The 21,921-nt window shown below is 36.0% G+C and overlaps 1 protein-coding gene across 5 annotated transcripts in view; it reads left to right on the top strand.

The window, feature by feature from the left end:
- Nucleotides 1-21,921, top strand: part of LOC108967478 (serine-rich adhesin for platelets) — a 50,958-nt gene that overhangs the window by 26,203 nt on the left and 2,834 nt on the right. For 4 of the 5 annotated variants that reach the window (XM_018930918.1, XM_018930917.1, XM_018930916.1 and 1 more), the window contains exons 3-4: nucleotides 12,043-16,825; nucleotides 18,816-18,912. In XM_018930918.1, the coding sequence (XP_018786463.1) occupies nucleotides 12,495-16,825; nucleotides 18,816-18,912 (4,428 nt within the window). In that variant the 5' untranslated portion in view covers nucleotides 12,043-12,494. Of the gene's footprint in view, nucleotides 1-154; nucleotides 282-12,042; nucleotides 16,826-18,815; nucleotides 18,913-21,921 lie in introns of those variants that run through there. The other variant, XM_018930919.1, reaches the window with a different exon arrangement.

Below are 21,921 nucleotides of genomic sequence, written 5' to 3'. Positions count from 1 at the left end.
TTTCGTACCACAAATTCTTTTCTATTAAATGATCTCTAAATTTCCCAAAAATACTTTATATTATTTATCAATTCTTTATTTTTATTTATTTTCAGGTAAGCGGTTCAGTGCTGTTTACACTATGTATTGGTTTTTACGAAAATATATAYGTATGCCTATATAACATGTTCTGCACTGATTTTACGGAAGTATATTCTATCACCAATTATTATAGACTGTTTACATCAAACAAGTTTATTTTCGTTGGCGTTAATATATTTTTACTTATTTTTTTCGGAAATGTGAGTACTTACAATTGAAATATTATTATTAGTCCTAAACCGCCGTCGTTAATTTAACATTTCGTTGAAATTGCTACRCTAAATGTTCAATGCTTAGCGTTTTGTGCGTGCAATTTGCAGGCTTTTATTTTCACCTTTCTGTACAAAACGTTGCGACACAATAGCAAATAATTCCTCTAAATGACTAATTTTKTTAGAACCAGTTCAAGGTTTTTCGTACATAAGTATGCTTAGATGAGTAGCTATTTCTTCCATGCTTTCACAATCAGGAGCTCTAATGTTGTCAAAATGTCAAAATAATACCGATGCTATCATCATCGATAACTTCCAATATACCATTTCCAGCTATATCGATTTCAATTCAAAAGAGGGTTCCATACAAGAACTTGATTTTCATCGGTCAGTTTGTGTGACAAATATATCCTATAGTGATCCGGCCGGCGTTTCCGAGAAATAAACTTGCAACAATTCAGATCGACATTTTGAAAACTGAGTGACTAGTTCACATATATGCATAGACAGACGGTCATGGCTAAATCGACTCAGCTCGTCACGGTTTAGGGTACAAAAGCTAAATATGTGAATATTATTAACTTAAAGTTGATGTCTGCCTTTCTGTTAATTCTTATCTTAAGGGATACGAATGCAATGTTATTCCATAATTACACGTTTTTCATTTATTATTATTTTTAAAATACTCCTTGCATTCACATTCAATATCATATTATTGTTATGTAACAAACTTATATAATAATGGATTAAAACTGTAAACATATAACATATACCACAAACTTACAAATAAACAAATATACTGCTAAACCATCACACGGTCAAACTATGCTTGAAACTCGAAAACGACAATTAATTAAATAAAGCTTTTAATTCCTGATTATACCGGGTTTTGCAATAGAGATGATATGTTTTCTAAGTGTCATTTCGGTCATTTTAATTATCATGATCTGTATTTTTTTTCCATTAATTTCCCTAATGTTTGCGATTTCATTATRGAAACATATACGCAAGAACAACGTTTACAAATTATTCAATTTTATTATCAAAGTAATCGTTCTCCAATTGCAAGTTTTCGTGCACATTTGYCATTTTATGGTCATAATAATCTMCCAACTGTGCTCGCTATTCGACGAATTGTTGAAAATTCCGAGCATACGTTTTCTTTATATTATATTAGCCAAGTACAAATGTAAATAAAACAGAGAATGGCTCGAAGTAATGAAAATACTGCAGGCAAGTGTTGCTGAAGGCCTCAAGTTCTTAAGAATTGTGACTGTCTCAAACACAACCTGGCGGATTTTAAAAAAGAATTTGGTGAATCTTGGAAAGAAAAACCTTGTATAGGTAATCTAGCAAGTATTTAGCCTTGCAGCATCAAAGCATCAATAATACGCAAAGCGCTTAAATGTTATAAATGACGACTCTACTCCTTCGATGGTTACCATCAAAAATTGACAAACAGTCATTCAGCTGAGACTGAAGATCAATTGTTTTATATMCTCCATGAATTATTGGGCAGAAAAGCATATCAGTCAAAATGCTTATTTAAATTGAAGTATCGCTGTGTCAAGAGTAGTGAGCTAATTTTTCCGGTTTTCTTCTTTTTTCTCTTGTAGGCTAAGTACCTTTCGGACCGCCTTTCCATAAAATGCAATGATGTCATATTAATATTTTATTATCCTTAATATCCTTTCACCTGACAAATTGCTTGTTCTTTCCATAGCACCCAACCCATTATTTAGCTGATTAAAATACGGAAAACTGTGCCCAACCCTAAACTTGACCATCAATATGCTCTTTTGCATTTTGCGCATTGCCATTAATATTTGCGTTGAAATATTAGTTTCCTGTTTGTGATAAAATGAAGCTCTATTATTAACTTATATTTCTATATTTATGTTGTTATTTATTGTAAATACTGCTTTATTWGCATAGAGTTATGTTAATCATTTGTTCTCACGTCAGCTAAATTTGATTTATATGTGGAAAAATGTATGGCTGTGCGTACATGTGAGGTTTTGGATTTTGTGAATGCGTATTAAGTAGGTCAATTGGCCAATGACTCTCCCAAATATTTGCTGTAAATTAGCAACGTTAAATGAAGAAAGGGTTTTACTTCCGCACACACACATACTGACTATAAAATAATAACTCTATAACTACTATATTAAGAGTTAATTCTCAACCCAAAAGCATGCTTACCGCAGCACATAAAAATAACTTAATTAATTATGTGTTTTAAACTTATCATAATAATATTACATGATTACATGTATACCCATAATAAAATATGTTCTGAATATAATAGTAATATTTCATTTATTATTATTATTACCAAAAGGTCTTTAAGTTTTTTTTACACTTTTTTCGAGATTGGCTCATTGGAAGAAAAAACTGAAGTTCTAAATCACTCCATTATAGAAGGCGTCAATCTAATCTATCGAAAAAGCAGTTTAATTCTGATTCTTTAAACTTTATTATATGTAAGTTTCTAGTGCAGTCATTGCAATCATTAATTTGCATGAATGACTAATAGACAAACGAATACCCATTAACCCACCTAAAAAGGTAGAAAAAAATGTGGTATTTGTTGCATTTAGCGCGCAACTGAAATCAAGTGTCATACCGCACACTGCACGCATGCGCAAAATGTGCAAGAAAAGCAAATATACTGGATAAAGAATCGCCAAGAAAACATAGTAATAAAGTGGGGAAGAGAATTCGTTTGAAAGAGAAAAAAAAGTAATGAATGATCTTGGCTTTAGTTATTTAACGCATTTATACCCTACAAGGTACATTTAATTTAGGYTTGGACTGAATTATTTAATAATACCTTTCGATATGGGTTATTTGTTTAAAATTTTTACATTTCATAAGTTCTATGTTGAATCTTTTTAATTTTGAGCAACTCTTTGGAAAGTTATGCAAATATTWCCTTTGCGGTTAAAGTTTACTATTCGATTAAAGTTCCTCATTCGTCACTTTTCGTGATTCTGTAATGATTTTATTATAATATTCACTCGATTATGTGATAATCTAATATATAAATTCTTCTGTCACTGAGCTTTTTGCTGAACTTCTTCGAAACAATTGAGCCGATTTGTGAGTCGTGTCATGCTGTAATGTTATTTTTGTTCAGTATTGTTTGTCATTTCATCATAGAAAGATTTCCGCCTGAACAACGTYGACCGTAAATGATAGTGTACACAAAGACTGAGTCAAGAGTCGATTCGGCGCCGTTCGCAGCAACTTGGAACGACTTGGCGCATTTACGTCAAGGTCTTAAATTGAAAGCTTWTACAAGAACTGAAGCCGCTCGACCTTCTCAAGCGACATTGCTTCGYTYTATGGGCTCCTGAAAAGTTYCAAGAAGATCCGAMGTTTTMCAGCCAAATTTTGTTCAGTGATGAGGCCCAATGGGTATGTAAAYAAGCAAAATTGTCACCATTGGGACGAAAAGGAACGTGAAGAGATTCAAGAGGTACAATTTCATTCAGAAAAAAGGTTTGATGTGTTTGGTGGGCTGGTGGAATCATCGGTCCGAATTTCTTCANATTTCATTCAGAAAAAAGGTTTGATGTGTTTGGTGGGCTGGTGGAATCATCGGTCCGAATTTCTTCARAAATGATGCCGACGGGAACGTAATCATCAAAAGCGACCGTGCTAACCGACTATTTGATGCGTGAAATAGAAGCTCATGAACACTTCGGTGAGCACAGAATTGCGAGTTTTGGCCCAGTCGATATGTAAAGTCTAAAGTTTTTGTGGACAATCACGCTTCGATTCAGGTCTTGGAGCAAAACATCACACATGTCGTTCACTAGTTACCAGTCCAAACGCTCGAACGAGTCATCAAAAATTGGACTCAGCAGATGAACCATCTGAGACATAGCTCAACATTTAAAAGAGAATCTTCAATAAATAAATTCCAAAGAATGTTCATACAAATGATAACAAACATTTCGAACCAGATTTGAAGTTTCTACGTTTTTTCTATAAAAAAGTACCAAACCTCGAAATTAATCACCCATTATAAAACATTTCCTAAAAATAACGTATGTATGTAACTATAKGGCAAAAACGTTTACTGGCTCAGCTAATAATTTGTATAAAAATTGTTTCGACACCATTCACCTTCCTTACTGGGTAGTATTGCAGATCAGTACTTTAAGGCTTTCTGCTCATTATATGCTATTACAATAGCTCTTTGCCAGTTTAAGCATATAATTATACAAACACACTTGCTCATACACATTCACAGCGCATATACTATACYAGCACAYTTTTTTTTTYGCTAYACTTKATGACCACGTTTGTTAAAATGACGCCACACCAACACAGTTGAAAATGCAATCAAATTCATTCCACTCCACTCCATTCTACTACTCCACTTTTCGCGTTCCAATTAAGATGATTTCATTTAGAATTAAGCGCGCAAAGCGTACCAAAACAAAACTCTACATATTGTACCATAGATCATAGCATAATAAAAAATAATAACAGTTGTAGCTGCAAAAACAAAAACCATAATATCTATATGCATGCATATGTATGTACTAATATGTATATATATATGTATAATAATAAATTGTTGTCGTGATTGCTGGAAAATAAAATTAAACTCCATACTTCAGCCAGCCACTCGGATATTCAATGAATATTTGTATAGATCTGTGCGGAATCATCGCAATACTTATGGACGGAGTCAAGAGAGGGTACAGAGCAAATCCACTCRGCAAGCACCACACAATCTGTAGATCATAATAAGGCATATACATACATACACCTATGCATGTATGCAAACAGCAATTTTGCAGCCTGCATATGGCCGACATCGAGATCAAGATCAGCTGCATTGTGAAGCAGAATGTCGCTGAATGTGACGATGCTAAAAACATACAAATGCAATATGTTGTACATACATATAAATATGTAAATATTTGTCAGCTAATGTGTGATTTCACTTGATGCGTCACCAATAGTGAAAATGCTAATTCGAGGAGACATACATATGTATGTATGCATGTTGAATTTATTGGAGAAAATTTGGCTTATTTTCACACTGAACTGATATTTCGAGTTATCTACACTTGTATATTTTTATACCCTTAACAGGGTATATTAAGTTTGCCACAAARTTTGTAACACCTAGATGATAACGTCGGAGACCCTATAAAATACTGTATTGAGTATATGATCAGCTTGACGAGCTAATCGATTTAGCCATGTCCGTATGTTTGTAGGCGAACTTGTACTTCCAAGAAGCCAAGTAGCTCATTTGCGGGAACCACTAAACCAACCAAACAAACCTCTATAAAATGAAGCTACCGTTCAAACTGACCGMTCAAAATTGAGATAAATATACTCATACAAGATATTTTCTTATTAAGTAACGTTTWTTCGATCTGAAGGTTCTTTATCCGAAACCGCGTGGAAAGAACTACATAATTATGTATGTTAGCACAATAGYTTTCCGTTTTTCTTGTTTTCATAAACTTTTCATCAATTGGGTACATATCTCTATTTAATGTACATATGTACATAAATATGAAACATGTAAAACTCTGTTGCAAACTAGAGCGTTAACCAAGTACAAACTTTGCAAACTTGTAGACCATATGTGCATAAGTATATACTTGTCATTAAAGACTTACTATATACATGCATACATATATTTGAGTTTTTGACTCTAGTTCTAGTTGACTTTCGTCGTTATGGTATGCAAYTTATTAGAGAGAGACATTGCGACTAATTTCTAGAATTTCATGCGGTTGTTGAACTAAATCAAAACAAAAACCGTTAAACCGCATCGCACGCACTGCCGGTGAAAATCACACGCGAGTGTAACAGCTGAGAGACAAGTATATTGCGTGAAACATGTAAATCAGTTAAGCCTGAAATTTTAATGACATCGTGTCCAGGAAGTCGTATTTTTTCAGCAGTTTCCATCCAAAATAATTTTCCTTGGAATTCTACCAAAAGTGTCCTCCGTTTAAAAAGTAGAGAAATTACACTGGTTTTGCAGGTTCAGCAATGCTATAAAGGGTACCTGATTTGACTTGCACTTCAAAGTTTCGCTTCCAAAATATATCTTCTATTTAAACAAAAACTCAAGAGAAAAAAGCTAACGCTGTTATAGCTGAGTTAACAACAGTGCGTCAGTCGTTTCTCTTTTCGAARCGTGGCGTCAATTGTAAATTCCAAGTGATGCTCTGTTTTCCCCGGCGGGTATTGCGTCGAATATCTCATACAGCTTAACGTTCCATCGAATGTGATATTCGCCGTGCCCAACGCGCAATGGACCATAAATATTTCGCAGAATTTTGTTGTCATGGTCCATGCCCCTGCAAAATRTAGCAGRAYGGAAATAATGAGTGACTTATAAAGTTTGGTCTCTAGTTTAGTAGACAAAATTATCTACGACTTCGAAGTTATGACTGTCAACAGTGACGTGGAAGCTAAATCGCGAKTGCAACGACAGTTTGTTTGATGRCAGGAGATATTTCGTCTTGCCCTCGTTCACTAATAGATCCATTTGCTTCACCTCTTTATCCAGCCAGCAGCTGTACACGCTTATAAAAGATTGTGCCTTCTCGAGTCAGCTCTGCATTCGAAAGGGGGGTGTCTCATACAAGCCTGTTGTTTCCTTTTCATTGGGGGCGTTTTTTACGTGGCGGTTCCCAAACYCAGWACATAATCCTGGGAAGGAAAGGTTGGCCCTCTTATTTTAGCTCGCCTTCAAGCGGATATATGTATATGTAAAAGAATCGTTTCTGGGCACTCCCAAATGAATCCAGCTCASAGAACCTTTCTCACTTACTTCTCAACTTGAAAGAGCTTAATTCAATTCATAATCCTTTCTAAAGTACCTACCGAATCTCGAATGTCGTAATGCTCGGATAGTTTGATAGCTTTTTAGCAGAATCATTTTATATAAACATTTACATTTTTGATGGCTCACTTGGTACTCCTTAAGGTATTGAGTCAAGTTTGCAAACTTCATTCTGCGCAATTTCTCAAATTTTCAAACGGACATATATTTAAAAAGAAATGTCAAAACCGCGTAAACGCACTCAACTTATTTTTGATGTTCACCAAATTGCTGTACTTCAAGATAGAACACTTTTCGTACATTTTATTATAACTTTGACAGTTTTCGAAGAAGAAAATTTAGCCCGCGTTTTGTCAGAATCTCTAAACCTACGGTTGATGTAATATTCTGACATGTAATAGTTATATTCATACGAGTAGGTTAGTATGCATTTTGCATGTATGTATTACATATATAGCATTGCACAACTTTAACTCTCAAACGAATTGCAAGTGCAGACGTTATGCTATGCAACATTGAGTGGAACTAATGGCAGGTTGAAGGTATAATGACCATAAACAACAACAAAATTGAGCTACAAAAAAGTCAACGAGAGCTTAGTTACAGTGCAACAGTCATGTGCAAAATATTGGCARGACTAACATGTGAACATAGAAATGCTAAGCGCCTCGAGCATTTCTCACATTATAAWGATTTTAAAAGGTCCAGATGGCAGAAAAAAAATAGTTTTGTTTTCTCAATTCAYCATTAAAAGGGAATAGATAACAAATCGTTTAATAGTGGCAAAAATTTAAGGCGCATCTGTTTTCAGGTGCTAAATTACTTTAGAAAATCGACTATAAATAATACTACGAAAGCCTACCTTATCGTATAACTAATATGTATGTATGTATATATTATAAATATGTTCTAAAAGACTAAAAATCCAACAATTATTTTAGTCTAATAGTGAGTATTCTATCGTCAATCTAGGAAATTGTAATTTTAATCAATCATTACAAATATTACAGCGATTTCGATGAAGTTTACTATACGTTTGAGAGAAAGAGACAATAATAAGCTGCTCTCCTTGAAAAGTTCATCCCTTTTTAGTTTATTCTATAAGCCAAAAAAAATACTTCCAAAAGAACTTAATCACAAATTTTAGCCTTTAAAATTCCGGATGCTAAATAAAACACAGAAGCAAACACCKTTCAGCCGTTACAATAACAAAGTGTACGTTTCATAAGTTCAAATTTTCCAGTAGGGAAGAAAAATGTATTACAATATAATCGCAGGTGCGTGTGTGCCTAAATAAATGCGCGAACACGATCATTTATGAACAGCTCAATTTTGTTTAAGCCTAAAAGTATGCTGCAACTATGTGAAGTCTAATTTCTCACACAAATAACATTAATTCTTCATGAACGTTCACTTTCGGAAGGCCAATGCTAAACATATTGCGAAAATTAACAAAAAAGTCAAGCTAAAAGCAAATGTAGGTGCATGTGTGGAAATGGCTGGCTAAAAGTTGAAAGTGTTMGTTATCAATAATAAATATGTTGTAGATAAGAAAATGAAATAATTAGCGTATTAAAGTTTATTAAAGAATTCTYTCATTTAATATTAATTCCTTGAATTATTATCAGAATGCGTGAATCCATGTAATTTTTTCAGCCTTCTTCAATCATATGTATTTTCATGAAATTCTGTAAGATTTTTAATACATATCAGATATCAAGCTTATGTATTTATGCACTTACCACTTACTTATTACACGCATTCTATTTTGTTTCTACTATTGTTGCAATATTTTCCGAACTTTATACAATTTAGTTCATTAACCCATGGTTCACTCAACTTTGAACTATGCTCATTGTTCTAAACTAAAAGAGGAAGGGTCAAAGTGATAAAATGTATACGTTCTGACTATATCTAATAATATTTTGTAGGAAATGTCATTGTCATTTATCCGTGTATGCATGTACATTTTGCATGCATTTTTAATAACAAATTACATTCTTACTATAATGTCCGCACATTTCCGTTTTCACGTTTATCTTTGGTTAGTATCTTCGCTGAAAACGCGAGCGGYTAAAAGTAGAAATTATTCAAACTATAACAAATATGTTTTCAGCCATTAATTTCATATCAATACATTCATACATACATATGTACATATGTATCTGCATTCGAATGGCGTCAAGCGCGCTTGTCACGTGGCTGCACACAGCCACAGCAGTGTGTACGATGTGTATGTTTGTGGTATTTTCCTGGCATTTCATTCTTGATCACCACTGTCGGCGAGGGAAGGCATTAATGTGTGAATATATACACATTTCTATCGGCATGTATGTTTTACTCTTTAGTTATTACTTGCTTCATGTCAATCAAAATTTATACTACTGTGCATACATAACTACATATGTACATATGTACATAGTTACGTACATACACGAAAATCTAATGCACTCGCTATCGCAGTTCATTGGCGTCATCATCATTACATATGATTACCAGCCTTTCCATGGTCTCTATAGTTAATCAAATACATATCACTTGTAATAAAAAAATATTGTTCTTTTTTGTGTTCGTTTACATTTGGCAGGCAATAGACTAAAGACAATAGCCTACAGTGTTGAGTGTATAAGGTAAATTTTCTTAAAGGTTCACGCAAATCTTTTTTTCGCTCAAATGCTAATATACACACTCATACACTTTAATACACTTTAAATATGTGTGTCCTGAATAAGGTGTAAATTGGGTGCATAGTAATCAAAGAACCAATAACTTAATGGTTTGTTTTAACGCATCACTCTGTCTATATATCCATAATGTTTTAGATATGATAATTAAAATCTTGTAATCGAACGAAATTTGTTGAAAAKTTAAATATCTATTTCTCAACGAGATTTGTATCATTTTGACTCTGTTCACTGTCACACMACCCGTTCGCCTACCTTTTTATTCAAAGTAGTAATCACAGTATTACCAAAAAACACGAACACATTTRGCAATGAAATGCAAATAGTTCCTTTGTACATTCAATGTGGCGATTTCTAAATGAAACACCCTTTTAACTTATGTGCAAAGTTGGTGCATTAAATATGGCTGATGAAGGTAGCCAGATAACACTCCTGCTCGTGTTTGGTTTTTGCCACACCCAAGAAACATCGGCATAAACAAATATTAGGCTAATGAACTCAGGCGATTGAATTTGCAGTCATCTATATACATACCTATATGTTTATATTTTTACATACATATATACAACGGTAAATGCAAAAGTTCAAAAAAGATACTATATATAGATTTGAATAAGGGTTTCTGTATGAATTTGTAAATAAGGCATTCAAAACAATTATTTAAAAATGCAAACCTTCTCTATATAAAACCTTTAAGAGCGTAAATTAGTTTAGATTAATGAATTTTAGGCGATTTTGAATTCTCATAAAAAGGGCAACTACTATTTTTGGTATATATTTTTCTATTTGGTATTTATTAACATTACAAGAATACAGGAAAAAAGAAAAAATTACATGTTTCCAAAATTAGCAGTTGATAAACTAAGGGATCCTCATCATCTAGAATATCGCAATGTTTGGAACTAGGGAAATGTTTGAAATTTTTTTTCACTATATGCCTGCTGCTAGACAAAAAAAAAACAATTTTTGTATTACTTTTTTCGATATAAAAGTAGTCAATACGTTAAGAATAGGTCCAATAGAACCTGATAAATYGTAGGTATCGTTTTGAGAAAGATAATTTCGAAACACAGAAACTTCAAATTCAAAGTAGAATGTTTATTATCATTCGAAAGAACATTCGTTGGCATTTATTTTTTGAAGATTATCTCGTTTAATTTTTGGCCGCAGCAACGTCTCTGGCCCATTGATTGATGTGATGTGTGGGTAGCGGCGACATCTTGTTCTAACCAAATATCGCCAAGATGACGATTTCAATTTCAGGCATCAAATAGTGGTTATCATGGCGATAACGGTCGCCACAAACCTATTAAAGCGTTGTTTTTTCTGGATGAAATGGCAGCTCTTGAATCTCTTCGTCACACATGCGACAATTTTGCTTGCTTCCTACTCATTGAGACAGAAATGGGCCTCATCGCTGAGCAAAATTTGGCTCGCAAACGTGGAATCTTCTTGGAACTTCTCAAAAGCCCATAGAGYGAAGCGATGCCATTAGGGAAGGTCAAGCGACTTCAGTTCTTGCACTAGTTGTATTTTATACACTTTCAATTTAAGACGACGTAAAATGCGCCAAATTGTTTCATACATAAATCCGAGTTACTGCGAACAGAGCCGAATCATCTCTCCAGGGTCTTCCTGTACCTTATCAGCTAGCGCTGTTTCTTCGTGCGTGGTGGACGTGGTCCTTTCTGTCAAATATTATCCAATRATAAATGCTGGGTCTCAATATGGGKGATGGTGTTGCRAATAGTATGGTCAGTAGGATGATTATGTTGACCATAAGTTGAGCGAAGGCCGCGAAACACATTCTTAAAAAAACGTGAATTTTCATAATAAAGTTGAAAGGTTTATAAACGTTCTTCAGGCATTAGTCTTTCCATGATGAATTAAAATTGAATTAAAAATGAATTAAAAATAAACGACTCAGGTGTGATCTGTCAAAAAAGGCTATTGAAAAAAGTACCTCTACTTAGATCACGCGTTAGATAAACTTTGAAAATACAAAAAGGATGTTTATTATATTGAGCCTGAACATGCCAAATAATTTTTACAGCGGATTCTCGTCTTGAGTTGGAATCATATGCAGTATGCAATTATTTATCATCCGTCCATATCAAATAAAATACTTTTTCCATTACTTAGATACGTTTCCAAACTTATAGTTAATATCATGTTTTGTATAATTCACCTTTCCACCCATTAAATTAAAATAACTGTTTTCTTTTATTCACAGTCGCCATAAAGGCCGCTTTGGCTTTGGCAAAGCTTTTAACGASGCAAATTCGAAATTAATTGGAAGAAACGGCAGCCAAAACCGCAAAGCGCATGCGCAGTCAGACTTCAACGCCACGCTTCGGTCTACAAACCGACAAGTGAACAGCCAAAATGGGAGCATGGAATGTCAGCAGGCAATTGCGAAACACTCAAAGTCAACTACAACAAAAGCGGTAAAAACCTACTGTATATAGAGGGTAATCAACAATAACAAAAACAATAGAAAGAAATATAAACACACACTTTTCCAAACTAGCAGCCCGGGTGGAAGAACAAGCAAACGAAAATTGTACTTGAAGATTTAGTTACAAGCGAGTTTAAATTACTCGTTTGAACTTCATTAGAAACTTATATTTKYAWTAATCATCATTAGAAAGTTAGTCCGAAAAACATATAACAACAATAACAAAAATGATAACAAATTCGACAAACACACTTTATCAGGCGCTCATATTGGTATTGATTACACAAACCTTCGCAGGCCTTCTGCCACACACACCACTGCGGCGGCACTTCAGTCGACGTGCAATCGATGACGCCACGCGAAGTGTGGAATCYACTACGAGTGACCATGAMATTGCAACGACAGCCGCTACTGATCCGAGTGATCCGAACACGACGAGCATAAGCGGCGATGAAGTAGGCTTGATTAGCAAATCAGCAGAAGGCGAGAGTGGCAACGCGAACCCAAACGCAAGTGCCAGCGTCAGCGTCTTCGAAACCGCCGGTAGTGAAAGTGAAAATAAACAATCGGTGAAAAGCACAAAGTTGCTGCCCGCATTGGGTAATCACGATGCGAACACAGGTGAGCACAAGTCAAGCGAAACGTTGGTGCTAAATCGAGTGGAAAGTCATGAAGMGGAGAACACTAAGGAAGTGATGAAAGAGAGTATGATAAAGGTGAAAGAAGGGATCGCTAATGTTTCCACAGGGCATCATGATGCCAGTGGGGTCACAAATAAACCAGCGGACAYGCGAGAGTTGAGCGAAGAACAGCAAGAGTTCAACACCGGGCATGCAAAACACGTTTTTAGCCAAGCTGATAAGTGGTTGGGTAAACCGATGCCAACTGTGAATTTAGAAAAACATATCAATAATGGTTTGGACGAAATGGCGTTACGGGAGAATGAGGAACGGCAGGTCAACGCTGTATCTATAGATGATAAAACTGAGCAGCCAGCAACAACAGAGGAAATCTTAAAATATTTGGAAGATATAGCTGTGAAGCTTAACTTGCCAACTACGAATCGCACTGAGGATGTCAACAGAATGGTGGAAAGTAAAGTTGAGGGTGGGCACGATGCTTTTGGTTTAGAAGAATCGATGGGTCGTTCAATGGGAACTGTGCATAGTAGCGAAAATAAATTGGAATTGGCTTTTGGTGAAAAGCGTATGGGCGACGAAATTGAAGCAACAAAAACTTCAATGTTACAAACGAAAACAAATGTGGAAGGAGATGCAAAAGTTTCTGAACAGAGTGGCAGTAATGTGCATTCCAATGAACAAAGAACGGAGACAGGAATAACTAAAAATCCAATAGAAGTTATCTTTAAAACAAATGRAGCCTCAGATGCTGAAACTGAATCTCTTGTTGGTATAGTAACGCAACCTACAGTGKCAAAGGAAGATATCAATAACACTTCTTCAGCCGAGAAACGGGCAAAATTCTTTAATGACAATACAACCAGCTCCCAAATGAATCTACCGGACGGACCAGAGGTTTGGTCCCTGGCGGGCATGAGAATGGTGCCCAAAGCACCGAATATCAATGGTACTCCTTTGTTAGACAATAAGAGCGCAGATCTTCGTTGGCAAGCAAATGAAGTTTTAACCACCGAACGAACGATAAATGTGAGCGATTACAGTGAGAAAAATTTGTTAGATTGGACTAAAGTAATGGGAATGCGCAGCGAATTGGAATCCGAGGGTACAGTAGGAAAAAATCTGCTGACAGGAAACGCGTTAGAGGAGGATAAGATTGATTCAGTGAAGAGCCCAAAGACAGAATTACCTCTTCAAATGGCTGAAAAATGGTTAACAGATGAAACTTCCAAGATCAACGSTAGCGTAGAGAATWWCACTGCAGCTCATCAAACTACCGAAGGGTTTGCGATGTTGAATGTCGGACACGAATTTAGCGCCACGCAAACAATGAATGAAATTGATACCACTCACACAGTAACGAAAACAACTATGTTACCTACAATTACTACCAACCCGCCCATCACACAAACAGCACTTTCAAGTGACTCCCCCTTATCAATTGATAATAATGATAAACGCGTTGATTTCACGAGTACCGTTGTGACAGCAGGCATTAGAGAGCCGTTGAATGAGTTTTCGGCGATGGCAACTGAAAAATCTGAAAAAATTAACGCGACTGAGGTGAGTAGTACACAACGGCAGCCAAGCGAAGATTTCAATTTCATTATTACGTCAACGACGCCGGGGGCACTGTTGGACGTAGCTGCTGGCGCAGCGACAGCAATGCCAATATTAAATGAAACAACTACAAAGCAAACATCAACCACTACAACAATGTTAACGACGCTCCCAGTTGAGCAGTCAACCTCGACGACGACGACGACGACACCACCCCCGAGCGACGTCAGCGAAGCACCAACGCGTTGGGATAATGCAACAGCACTGGAAGCGCAACCTGAGACGACAGAAGCTACGCTGTTGAGCAATGTTGATGCAGGCGTTGGCAGTATTAATGTTGATATGAGCAGCGGTGATGGCATGCACAATGTTACACTTGAGCAGCAGTTGAAACGAGAACCCGAAACTGTAACCGAGACTGCGAATSCGACCGAGGAGCAAGCTACATTGCTAACTGTTAGTGAGCAAACGACTAGCGAAGTGAACGGACCGACAAATGCAAGCGAGAAAACATCGTACGTAAACGCGAGTGCGAGTACGGAGACGGTCGAGGGTATTGCGACGCAAAACGAAACCCCAAGCGTTACCACGGAAACTACCACAGAAAGTAGTCATATTACTGAAACAGCAACAAATACTTTAATAAACACGGAATTGTCAACCGATTTGGCAGAAACAAATGCCAATGCAAAAGCAAGCCAAGTGCTTGCCGTAACAATAGCGGCAACAACAACGGAAGCTAGCCAAATTGGTAATGWAGTAGAATCAGAAGTACGCACTGMGCACATTACGGACGCAGTGGAGGGACCCACCGACGCAACGTCAGATACGACGTTGAATAGCGTTACAGGTTCAAGTACAATTGAAAAGCTAGAAGAGACGGTGACGAACTTCAACGAGACAAACACAACAGCAAAAACTGTGCCGTCCATAAATGAGTTATTAGTGCCAGTGAACAAAACAGCAGGCACAACAACAACAACGCCAAAGCCAACGGAATTGCCAATTACGACGCCACCAACGCAATTTGCGGTGGAACCAGTTTTGTATGCGRCAACAACCCTTAAAAGCGACGAAAACGTAAACGAAGAAACCACAACAACCGTAATTCCACTGGAAATAACAACAGTACAAACAAGTGGGCCAGTGCTCGAGAATAGCACTACTACCACAAACTCGTTAACACCTGTCGATTTTCGAAATCACACAACAGTTGCGGAGGGCACACACGACACAGAAAGTTCAATTGAAACGAATGTCATCGATCAACTGGACAAGACGACAGTGAAAATAACTAGCACAGCTACCTTAGCACCAACCACTGTTATCAATTTAGGGGTCGCCAAAGTGGACGGCGGTGAAAAAAGCTCAACTGAAGCGGCTCACGTTGTGTCAGTATTTGATGTGAGCAATGCAACGACATTGCCCAGTGTACAGGACGGAGAAACAACTATCAGTACAAGCAGCACCACAATGGCTACGATAGCCATAAACCCGGATGGCACGCCAGTGCCACAAATAACCGGAGCGACCAACACAAATAGTGTCAGCACAACCACCGAACCACCGCTAATAAATTTGCTCGATGAATCGACGACGGCAGCATCTACCACCCAAACTTCTATATTAAATCAACCGTCAACAAATACCTCCAGTATTGCTGTGAGCCCACAAGAAGTGTACACAGTAATCTCTACTACCGAAGCAGCCACCAGCATCAGCAACAGTACTGCCACTATATCTCCACTAGTGCCAATTATAACCACCACAAGTAGCCCTAGTTCACCAGTGGACTCCTCAACAAATGCATATATTCCCAAAGTGKTCAATACGATTGCCACTCTCACAACAACGATGTTACCTCCTACATTGCACGCCGCCATTGGTGGTGGAAACAGCGGCAGCACTCCTAGTCATGTGCCGGGTATGATTAATTCCGGTATGCGTCCTAACTCCAGTGAAGCCAATGAGACGGATGTGAATGTCATCATTGCCATTACGGTCAGCATAATCGGCGTTGTGGCGCTAATATTGCTTGTCGCTTTCCTCTATTTAATGCGTAAGCGCCAGAAGCAAATGTCCTACGGGCAACGTTGCCGACCAGTTAGTTTAGACGCCTACAGTCTGGACAATGTCTCTGTTTTGGGCAGTGTGCGCCGTAAGGGTGCTCTGCGCGCCTCAAAACGTTCCTATGGCAATATTGCATTCGATGATCCTTCGCTGCGACATAATGCGCTAAGCGCCAGTGAATTGGGCAAGTTTATAGAGCGTCGATCCAGCATATTTGAAGAATTCAGGGATGTACCACAAATTATTGCGCGCGCAGATGAAGTACCAGCGGGCTGTGAAGATAAAAATCGGTAAGTTMCTTTCGTCCCATGACGGTGTTAGAATTCTCTCACATACACATACCCTTGTGATAAGCGCTGGCATATTTAAGTAGACGATATGTGTTCTATAGTTTTACTATWCATATGATATGTGTACCTATGTCACATGTGTACGTTAGAAATCTTATCATTTTAACATTGAAGATAAGAATTAATTTTTAATTTTTGGTCAGATATTACTCAACTGTGACATTGATCGTTGCGTAGCTCAAAGTTAAGGGAGAAGATTAATAGGTAGGGAAGTGAATTTTGAAATATAATTGAAATTATATARTATGTAGTTTGGAGAATTCAAGTTGGCGAAAAATGACAGTAACGGGCTTGGTAAGCTTTTTCAAAGCTTGAGAAGAGTTTCGTGGTAGAGTAGAAAATATTACATTCTATTAACTTAGTTGATTTTAAGAACATCAAAAATTTCTAGCTCAATATTTATACTTGGAATCTTTTCTGTGGCAGAATATTTATCCAGGCGAGTAGATCAGGATGGTGGCAAAGAAATATTTACTGTTTATCTCAGATTTACAACTTCATCACCGTAAATATTAATATTCTATCCTTCCCCATTACTGAAGTATCACGCACCCGTTAGCTAATAATTCACTGAGCAATTTCGTGCCTGTCGGCCAAGTATTCAGGTAGTAATACTTTACAGAAACATCATAACCGTATGATTCTATAAATTTAAATTCCCCYCCAGTATTGTACGAACTATCGTCTATTGTATATAGCTAATCAACCGACGCGGTTACTGAGGTCACTCAATGTCTACTTACTTTCACGAACATTTGTGCATTCATTCCTATGCAAATACAAATATTATTTGTAAACTCAGTTATGTCCACAATTTCGGAGCGTTGTTAATCGAGTAGTWCATAATAATTCCATACAAACTGCTCGAGCTCTCATTCTACAAATGTTTTCACGCCACATTTAAGCTCCTATAATCTAATAATATTTGTATGTGCCATATAAGACTGCTCATGAGTGGGTGTATGATGTAAGGGTGTGTCTTAATTTTTTGGGTTGAATTGTATTTTAGAAAAACTTAGCATTTCTAAAATTAGGTATATTATATGGTCAAATTTTCGACTAATTTTATTCATTTAAGCAAAAAGTTATACTGTCATGAATAAAACACGTTCTCTCAATTATATTAAGATAACTAACAGGCTGATATATGTATATACGGCATAAAGTCACCCGGAAGTTTGAAAATCTTTATAAAGTATAAAAGGGACTAAATTTGAGCAGGTCACCTAAAAAAAGCAGTGCCACGTCTATTGTCCAATCTTGACGCCGGCTTTTATGAAGATGTCTAACACTATCTCGATGGTGGGTAAAATTCGATGTSTCTGGAGTTTTTGATTAGTAGTTTTTAACAGTACCGGTATATGGACAGTGAGTGTAGTTATTATCCGATTTAATTTATTGTCAAACTGTCAGTAGGGATTCTTATATGACTTACATTGAGCGATATTACCTGTTTTGGCAATTTTGGCTTGAAAGGTTTGAGAAAAATTAAACCACGCCCACTTTTTCAAATTTTTAGCTCAGGTGCCCCTTGCTACTGCGATCATTTGTGCCAAAYTACAAAATTATCTAACTCGATTAGTTTTGGGTGATACACTTAACCGTTAGGCGAACAAAACTATTATATTCTGTAGCAACATGTTGCAAGAWTATAAAAGATAAAAGTTACATATTTCGTCACACCCTAATATAAACACATAGATATACTTTATGTGCATGTAGCTTGGTATAGCACCGTCTTGAGTCATCACTGTGTTTTTTCGTGATTTTAAGCAGTTAATTAATTAATTGAGTTTCCTTGATATCATTGCCAAGTGTTCTAATGATTATTGTTTTCTCTCTTTCTCTTTTYCATTCTCGTTCTCGTTTTCTAATTTCTCTGTGCTGGTTGACTGTCTGTGCATTCAATTAAACAACGCAACGTTTTTAGATATGCCAATGTAATACCGCTTCCTGAGACGCGTGTCATACTTCAGCAGCTTGGAGATGATGATAAAACGGAATATATCAATGCAAATTATGTCAGAGTAAGTAAAAAATTRTGATTAACTATCAGCAGCATACATCTAGTCAAGCAAATTTACTATATAGTCTGATATCTGCATACTTACATACACATATTAAATGTCAAAAGTCGTCACTTCACTTTTACATTTGACAAAACAGAAATAAAACAGATTTAAATGTAACATAAATGAAATAAAATTGATATAACAAATCAAAAATATTTTAAATTACAAATAATTTAATAAAATAGGCTATTTTATTTATTTTTACAATATTAGAATGAAAAAAATGAAAGGCGAACTTTTGAAATGAGCAGGTCAAGAACGATTTCATTTGACTGCCTTAGGTAGACTTCCCCTGGCTTTTGCCTTGGTGGCGCTTTCAAGTTCTAATCATACATACATACATAAGTGGCTTGCTCGATATTTGCCGTATTTGTTCGGTTCTTTATGACACCACATCATTTTTCGGCGTCAGTTCACGCCTCGAGCTGACCAATTGATATTAACAAGATGGTTGATAATATAATTATCAAACTTTGTCGCCTTGCGAAATTACCAGAGAGCCCTATCAGATATTTCCGCTAAATTTTCTATGGCTTTCTTAATAGTACCCGTAACTTTCTTAGACGTTTGATCGGYCCTTAGTTTATTATTCATATATGTACATATATATGTATTAGTTTCCATAAAAATTCTTTCAATTTATTGAAATTTCGGGTAGGGAATACTTRTTGAGGCATTATTCCGATATACAAACTTTTTTTGAAAGCTCAAAGTTTTATATATATAAGTATGTATTTATGAAWAAGATTTTGTATGCAAGTAAAGAAAAGCACGTACAATTTTTCGATTTATATTRTATAACACGATTATACAGAAAATTTTGTAGACGATTTTTARTATTATACATATGTATGTATTTCACAATTCATAAAGCATAAAATATAATATATAACTCTCGCTATTTTTATATATTCGTGTTCTGGGTGTTAATAAAGTCAGAGATTAAATATTGGGTGGTCTAAAAAATATTTTCGTATTTCTAATCAATCTTCACATTTTTTTATTTTATAATCATAAATAATTAAATAAATATGTACTTTTTTGGTCGCCCACTTTTTGCCATTTTTCCGCTAGAGACGTTATTCATAATGTACATAATATTTATTTCTTCATTATTTTCACTYAATTTTGAATAGCTATAACTTTTCTTCAACTTCCCCGATTTTTTGTGTGGTTAATTGAAACTTAAAATATCACCTTTTCAACACTATATGGTATGATACAATGTGCTTGGTAGACTTTAGATATACGACGGCAACGAGATCCATTGACAAAACACGAAAAGACTTTTTCGACTACCCAATATTAACAAGCTTTTCTAATCTTTTAATAACGGTTTGGTTTTGTTGCGGAAAACACGAACAGTCGGAGGTAAAACTGTTCTAAACTCAAAAAAAGGTTGTTAATACGAAGTTCCGGGTTCTTAATATATCTAATCAAATTTGACTCGACCCGTTTAAACCGAATCAATAAAATAAAATGTAAAACTGAAAAATCGCTTCATGGGTCCATTAGTCCAATATATAAGTACGAGTATCACCAGGCAAACTGTTATCGTTGTAAACAAACAGCTGCAAAGAACACTAACTGCCATATGGAGATCAAATTTCACATGAASATAAAAACAAGGTGTACCAATCTGGAAATTTATTTAACGGTTCCGTGTGAGCGCGGAATTTACCTATATAGACCAATCCGGATMAAATKTGATCTTGAGTGTATGTATACTTTTGCTGTGAAAAAMTTTAAGTGGATTATTGTTTATATACAATCACACATATGTATACATATGTATGTATGCAAATATGTGCATTTCTCTTTTGAAGAAGGTATGTCACTGTGCAGGCAMTGGAGAGAATCTAGTTTGTAATCTTAGTCCATAATTTACAGTTTTATGATAACGATTTATAGTCTTTGTTACACTTGCTTRTACATACATGCATGTGTACTTACAGCGAGCATTTCGTTTACTTTTGCATGGCACACTCGTTATCTTCGTGCACACTGTCTGCTCATACATTGCTATATAATAATGACTATATGCGTCGAGAATGTCTGTTGKTTGTTGTTATTGTAGTTTAAATTTTACCTTGTGTACTATTGCTTTTGTGATTATAAAAAGCAGTAACCGCAAAATTACGCGATCATCTGATGTTCCAATTTTATTTCATTTTCTTTCTTTCCTTTTTTAGACAAGCTCTAACATACCTATGGGACGTACATATGTACATATATACAGAAATATATTACAGCATACGTTATGCTCATTTTAGGAGGTTGCTTTTTATTTATKTTTCATCTTAGTGCACCTAGATAATTGATTTGAAGTGCGTTAACTTACTTAATTCACAACTTGCAAGAGGCAAGTTTTCGCTGACTTCTCGGTCTTCACTGAATGCTTTGTGACACTCAACTACTTGTGCTCTTGATAAAGTAGACTCCCAAAAACACTTCCGCACATTTTCAAAGTTTTCATATAATTAACTTAACAGCGGGAGAATCAGTGAAAACCATTTTGCTGTCTCTTATACACATCTAGATGTGTATAAGAGACAGCGGTCTTCACTGAATGCTTTGTGACACTCAACTACTTGTGCTCTTGATAAAGTAGACTCCCAAAAACACTTCCGCACATTTTCAAAGTTTTCATATAATTAAATTAACAGCGGGAGAATCAGTGAAAACCATTTTGAAGAAAAGTGAAAGCACGATTAGTTCCAAAATCACAAAATTTTTCGAAAAATAGCGTCACGTTAACGTCTTCTTTCCGACTACCAGGATGTCATTAAACGTATTACTACTGGTGATAAGTCTTGGCCTACGACCCGGCAACCGGCGTTTAATAAACGATAATAAGATTAAGTTGACTGCTTTCTTCTTCGAGGTGTGGTGCACTCCGTTTTCCTTCCGACCAGCCAAACTGTCAAAAAGAAATACAATTTGAGTGTTATGCGTTCTTTTCGC

The sequence above is a fragment of the Bactrocera latifrons genome, unplaced genomic scaffold (assembly GCF_001853355.1).
Source record: "Bactrocera latifrons isolate USDA-ARS-PBARC rearing strain unplaced genomic scaffold, ASM185335v1 scaffold_189, whole genome shotgun sequence".
Lineage (NCBI taxonomy): Eukaryota > Metazoa > Arthropoda > Insecta > Diptera > Tephritidae > Bactrocera > Bactrocera latifrons.
Note: the sequence above shows the minus strand (reverse complement) of the source record. Positions and strands in the feature narration are given on the sequence as shown.